This window comes from Geospiza fortis, unplaced genomic scaffold (assembly GCF_000277835.1).
Source record: "Geospiza fortis unplaced genomic scaffold, GeoFor_1.0 scaffold687, whole genome shotgun sequence".
In the NCBI taxonomy this organism is placed as follows: Eukaryota; Metazoa; Chordata; class Aves; order Passeriformes; family Thraupidae; genus Geospiza; species Geospiza fortis.
In genome coordinates, this window is record NW_005054647.1 from 134,266 (window position 1) to 140,565 (window position 6,300).

General features: G+C 54.7%; 1 protein-coding gene across 1 annotated transcript in view; it reads right to left on the minus strand.

Annotated features, from left to right (window-relative positions):
• The window catches only part of GFPT1 (glutamine--fructose-6-phosphate transaminase 1), a gene marked incomplete at its 5' end in the record, with an annotated part of 16,527 nt that extends 10,723 nt beyond the window's left edge, over window positions 1-5,804 (minus strand). The window contains 7 exons of the mRNA XM_031064877.1: window positions 940-1,019; window positions 1,798-1,859; window positions 2,951-3,085; window positions 4,052-4,110; window positions 4,356-4,481; window positions 4,857-4,964; window positions 5,402-5,804. Coding sequence (XP_030920737.1) covers window positions 940-1,019; window positions 1,798-1,859; window positions 2,951-3,085; window positions 4,052-4,110; window positions 4,356-4,481; window positions 4,857-4,964; window positions 5,402-5,804 — 973 coding nt within the window. The remainder of the gene's footprint in view (window positions 1-939; window positions 1,020-1,797; window positions 1,860-2,950; window positions 3,086-4,051; window positions 4,111-4,355; window positions 4,482-4,856; window positions 4,965-5,401) is intronic.
• Window positions 5,805-6,300: the final 496 nt, after the last annotated feature.

Genomic DNA, 6,300 nt, shown 5'->3' on the forward strand with positions numbered 1-6,300 from the left:
TGCTTCAGTGGGGTTTATTTTTAAGGTAATTCACTGTTTCCTTCTGCAGCCAGAGCTGCAGGAACACTCAGTACAAGCTGCCCTGTCATCAGTTTTTGCACATATGTCCCAATATTTGAAGTGGGATGGGTGGATTTTCCTGTGTGCTGCTCGTGGTGTTTCTGATCAAGAAGGAATTTTGATTTTCCCACATGTTTCACTGCACTACACGGAAAGCAACAGCCACATAATAAAAAGACAATGCGTATTTATGATTCCTTTCCTAAGGAGCTGGAGGATTTGTCTGAAATTTCAAGTGTTAGCTTTTTTTCTCTGGTGGGCACCTTCCTCCATTTTTATGGATATTCCATCAAAAGAATGATCCATAGATTGTACGGCTGGAAGTGCAATTGGGAAAAAAAAAACAAAACAAACAAACCAAATTTGAGCTATTCAATAAAAAACCACAGTGTTACACAAATACATGAATGCTACTGCTAATCAGCCAAAAGGCAGAGCTGCTGGGACCGGCTCTTGCAGCAGGGATGAGCAGCAGGACAGGAGCAGCTCCTGGGATCCCTGCACTGCTCACAACACAAATCCAGGCACTGAGCAGGCTCAGACCCCTCTGACCACAGCAATTACTGAGTCACTCTCAGAAATTTTCAATTTAAGGTCCCCAGGGCTGGGGCTGTCCCCATTCACCTGTCCTGTACAGGATGGGGATGTGGGTTAGGATCAGGGTTTAGGGTCAGGTTTAGGGTTCAGCTGTCCCCACTCACCTGTCCTGTAGAGGATGGGGATGTGGGTTAGGGTTGGGGTTAGGGCTGGGGTTTAGGGTCACGTTTGGGGTCAGGTTTGGGTCTGTCCCACTCACCTGTCCTGTACAGGATGGGGATGTGGGTTAGGATTAGGGTTTAAGGTTAGGTTTGGGGTCAGGTTTGGGTCTGTCCCACTCACCTGTCCTGTAGAGGATGGGGATGTGGTCAGTGGACAGTTTGTGCTCGCTGCGCACACCGATGAGCAGGGGGCTGCCTCTCCTGCATGGACACAGGGACAGCTCAGCCCTGGGGACACCCCCATGGCCCCCCCAGGCCTTCTGCCCCCCTCAGCTGCAGGGGGGCACAGCCAGAGCCCCCAGAGCAGCTGCTGAAGACACTGAAACAACCCCAGGATGAAGAACATGAGGATGGGAGGAACCTGCATCGGGGATGGAGAAACTCCCCCAGAGTCACTGCAGCCCTGGGCAGGGACTGCCCCTCTCTGCACCCCTGAACATCTCCCAGAGTCACTGCAGCCCTGGGCAGGGACTGCCCCTCTCTGCACCCCTGAACATCCCCCAGAGTCACTGCAGCCCTGGGCAGGGACTGCCCCTCTCTGCACACACCCACACACAGGTTTTGGCACTGGAGAGCAAGCCCAGCTGATGCTGGTGTTGAAAAGTGGGACAGAAAACCTGGACACGAGGCTGGCCCAAATCCCAGGCCAAGTGGAGGAATTGTCCAAGTGCTGCCACGAGGGGAAGCACAAAGGAAAAGGTAAAACCATCTCCTTTCAGATCATACCCAGAGGATACCAAAACAAAGCTGTTCCAGACCAGGTGTGCTACAGCTGGTCAGTAAGACATTTCCACAATATTTCTGGGAGCTTTCTGTTATGACAGATGGAAAACAAGAGAAAGGAAATGAAAAACAACAGCCACCCTCTCCCAGCACATACAGTGTGATGAGCATGATCTCCACTCTGTCCTCTAACTTGGGGGTACAAAAACAAGCACCAGGCAGGGTGCAAGAATGTTCCTTCCCATGGCACACTCACCTGGTACCGACTGCCTGCCCAGGGTAATGAACACTCTTGAACACAAGGGCAAAAGCCCCTTCCTGCAATAAGAAAAACAAACTTTATTCCCTCAGCTGAGGCCAGGCACTCTTTCAGTGCTCCCAGCACAGAAACTGCTCCTGTGTTTCTGTGGACACAGAAGAGACACCCCAGAGGTTTCACAGATGTTTCCAGAACTGCCTGCAGCTCCAGCCCCCCCATCCTGGAAGGATTTCCCCACCCTGAGCCTGGCAGTGCATCCTCAGCCACTGAAGGAGCCTCCTGAACCCCCAGAGAGACCCCAGACTCCCCTGGCTACCCCAGTGGCTCCTGCTTTAGCTCAGGCTGCAGTCAGGGGACCTGCAGAGGCAAAGAGCTGCCAAAAGCAGCACCAAAACCGAGGGAGCAACACGAGTTCCTGGCAGGTAACCTGGCAGGGAAAACCCAGCTGGGTGCTGAGGGGGACAGGGGAACTGTGCTGGGTCCTGCTCCTGCACACAGGCAGGGAGTGGGGGCAGAGCAGCTCCCAGCCGGGGGCAGCAGCAACCCCTGGGCTGATGGAGCTTGGGAAGGACTGGGAGCAGCTCTGGGAAGGACTGGGAGCAGCACAGACTGCCCCAGGCTGGGGTTTTGGGAAGGACTGGGAGCAGCACAGACTCTGCCAGGATTTCTGAGCTCTGGGAAGGACTGGGAGCAGCTCTGGGAAGGACTGGGAGCCGCACAGACTCTGCCAGGATTTCTGAGCTTTGGGAAGGACTGGGAGCAGCTCTGGGAAGGACTGGGAGCAGCACAGACTGCCCCAGGCTGGGGTTTTGGGAAGGACTGGGAGCAGCACAGACTCTGCCAGGATTTCTGAGCTTTGGGAAGGACTGGGAGCAGCACAGACTCTCCCTTCCCCACTCCCACAGCCCAGCCAGGGGCTGGCAGCCTCCAGAGCTGCCGTGGCCCAGAGCTGAGCCCTTTCCCAGCTGAACACCGACAAAGAGCCCAGAACACCAAGCCCAGCCCTGCAGTGAGCAGGCAGGGGCAGGAGCACAAAGCGCTGCCCTGGCGGTGCCCAGCCTGCAGCAGCCCCAGGGTGCAGGGGGTGTTTCTGGGGCTGTGTGCCCCCCGTGCCCGTGCCCAGCTGCCCCCTGCGTGCCCCCATTGTTACCAGCTGCTGGATGACCCTCTCCACCAGCGTGGAGAAGCTGATGTCGTCGCTGTCGCGGTTGTCGTACATGTACTTGACCAGCTTGACGATGCTCTCCGTGTCCGTCTCCGACTCGAACTCGTAGCCCTTGCTCTCCTGCAGGGACAGCTCCTGTGGCTCTCCAGCCCCCTGCCTCCCCTCCTTCCCTTCCTTCCCTTTCCTTGCTTTTACTACTCCTTGGCCTTCACCTTGCCTTTAACTTCTTCTTCCCTCCTTTTCTCATGCTTTTCCATTTCTCTGCTCCTGCCTTCCTCCCTCACCTTTCCTTTTCTTTCCCTTCTCCTTTTCCTTCCCCTTTCCTTTTCTTTCCCTTCTCCTTTTCCTTCCCCTTTCCTTTCCTTTCCCTTCTCCTTTTCCCTTTCCTTTCCTTTCCTTTCCTTTCCTTTCCTTTCCTTTCCTTTCCTTCTCCCTTTCCTTTCCTTTCCTTCTCCCTTTCCTTTCCTTTCCTTCTCCCTTTCCTTTCCTTTCCTTTCCTTTCCTTTCCTTTCCTTTCCTTTCCTTTCCTTTCCTTTCCTTTCCTTTCCTTTCCCCCTTCCATACTGCAGCTGTTCTTACTCTTTTTTCCCATCCTTCACTCTGCTTTTCCTCTTCCTTTTACTTTCCTGCCTTTTTTCCCTTCTCACATTTTCCTTCCATCCTTCCTGCCTTTTAAATTGCAAGGATATGAGGAGAGGGCAGTGAGAGGGAGTGTGAGATAAAGGAGTGTGAGGGGCACAGGGAGGGGGTTTGGGTGGGAAGGTCTCAGTGGGAGAAGGAGTGAGGATGAGGAGGGAGTTGTGGGGTGTCAATGTCAGGATATGAGCGGGGTAGGGAGGGAATGGGGGTGTAAATGTGAGAACTCCCAGAGCAGGAGAGTCTGTGAGTGCAAAAATGTGACTGGGGGTGCAGGAATGGAGGAGAGAGGGGGAAATCACTGTGAGAGAGGAGTGAGGAGTGAGTGGAGATGTGAGTGAAGGAAGGGGTGAGTGGGGAATGGAAATGGGGAAGTGAGACCGAGAATACAACAGGAGTGAGCTGGGCAGCGGGAAAGGAGGGAGGGTCTCAGGCCCAGGGGTCACTCACCAGGAATTTCTTCAGGTCCTTGTAGTTGGTGATGATGCCATTGTGGATGACAATGAACTCTGGGGACAGAGGAAGGGCCCTGCTCAGCCCCAGCCTGGCAGCAGCTCCCCCAGGACACAGGGAGGGTCAGCACAGGACCCCAGCCCCTCAAGATGCCAAGCACAGCCCCAGGAGCAGGCACTGACCCCAGGAGGAGCTGTAGACCCCCCAGAACTCCCAGCCCAGCCCCAGCAGCAGGCACAGCCCCCAGCCCAGCCCCAGGAAGCCCAGCAGCCCCCCGGGAGCCCCCCAGGCCAGCCCAGACCGTTGTTCCTGTCGGAGCGCTGCGGGTGGCTGTTCACCGGTTTGGGCTCCCCGTGCGTGGCCCAGCGCGTGTGGGCGATGCCCAGGTGCACGTCAAACTCGATGTCCAGGTCCATGTCCTGCTGCTCTGCACAACAAAGGTTCGGTCCTGAGGGGCTGTCCGTGCCCTGGGAGCCCCAGCAGGACCCGGGGGATGCAGGACAGCAATGCTGGCAGGGCCAGCGAACCCCACAGGACACGGATCAGGGCTGGAAAAGACCTTTGGGATCATCAAACACCAACCAAAACCTCGAGGGGTTTGAGGGACACACACAGAAAACCACACACAGAAAATCAGGGCTGGAAAAGACCCTTAAAATCATGAAACACCAACCAAAACCTCGAGGGGTTTGAGGGACACACACAGAAAACAGCCTTTACACCTCGGGAAATCCGTGTTTGTGGCTAAAACAGGGGATATTCCAAACAAACACGAGGGAAAGGAGGAAAGGGAGACACTTACTGTGAACCTCTTCATCCAGAGCCTTCACCTTCCCCGTCTGCTTGATAATGTGGATTTTGCAAGCATTGGCCTCCCAGTCTTTGTCATTTCCTCCGTCCAGCCCCACACCTGAACCCCCCCGTGGGACATGGAGAAAGAGGGTCAGGTGCAGAAGTTATTGCAGCATTTTCTGTCAACAAATCCTGCCCTTTTTGATTCTTCCTGACCCCCTTCCCCAAGAGCTGGCCTGCCACATAAAGGCAAGAATTAGAACTCAGATTAGAACTAAGATTAGATTAGAACTAAGCTTTCCCTTTGTCATCTTGTCGGTATTTTTAAAGCCCTTGGAAAACAAACAAACAAACAAAAAACCAAAACCAAAAAAAAAAGGAAAAAAAGAGTGCTTATAGAAATCTGTATATTGAGGTTAATCCAAACCTCTGAGCACGGGCACATCCAGTCTGTGTTCCAGCTTTCTTAAACAGCAGAAGGTGGCACAAAGCACTCCCAGCAGCCCAGGAAAAGCCCCCCAGAGCCCCCCAGAGCCCCAGCAGAGCCAGAGGTACCTGCAGAGTCGTAGCCCCGGTACTCCAGGCGCTGCAGCCCCTTGATGAGCGTCTCCAGGATCTCCCTCCTGGTCCGGGGCACATGGTAGTTCAGGTAAGCAAAGATGCCTGGGGGGGAGAGGAGAGTCAGTGCCACCAGAGCCAGCCCAGGTGGGCACCAGAACCACCCCAGGGGCACCAGAACCACCCCAGGCGCACTTCTGGAACTGGGAAAGGTGGGCAGGGAGCACAGGGACACCTCTGGAACTGGGGAAGGAGCACTGGGACACCTCTGGAAAGTGCCAGGAGGGGAAAACAGGGCTGCAGGGAAGGTGGAGGGGAAGCAGAGAACAGCAAACTGGGAACAAGGGATGGCAGGGATACAGGGTGCCAGGGAATGCTCTGAGATCACAGCATGGCAGGGTTATAGGGTGCCAGGGAATGCTCCATGCCCATGGGATTCCAGGGACAAAGGGTGCCAGGGAATGCTCCACAAGCACAGGATGGTTTCTGGCACAAGGACTGCAGCTTGTTCTCAACCAAAATCTGCCTCCCTCCAGAAGGGCTGGCTTCGGACACCTTTGTTAAATCCGAACCCAAACCAGACAGTGACTTCAGACGTTGCTTTCTCTGCAGATTTCAGCAAGCTCAGTCACACCTGCGCTAAAAAACCCCAACCAAGAGCCCAACCCCTGCTCCTTGTCCCAGATCCCAAATGCTGGCAGAGCACAGCAAAAGGGGCACAAAGTGGCAGCGGCCTCCCCACAGGGAGGAGAGGGAAAAGCAGAAAAGCAGAAAAGCAGAAAAGCAGAGTGTTTATCCCTGCCTGCACTGCAAACAAACACTGAACACCCATCCAGGAAGGAGCCAGCCTGGCACTGAAAACAGCTATTAATTACAGCACAGTTATATTAAGATTA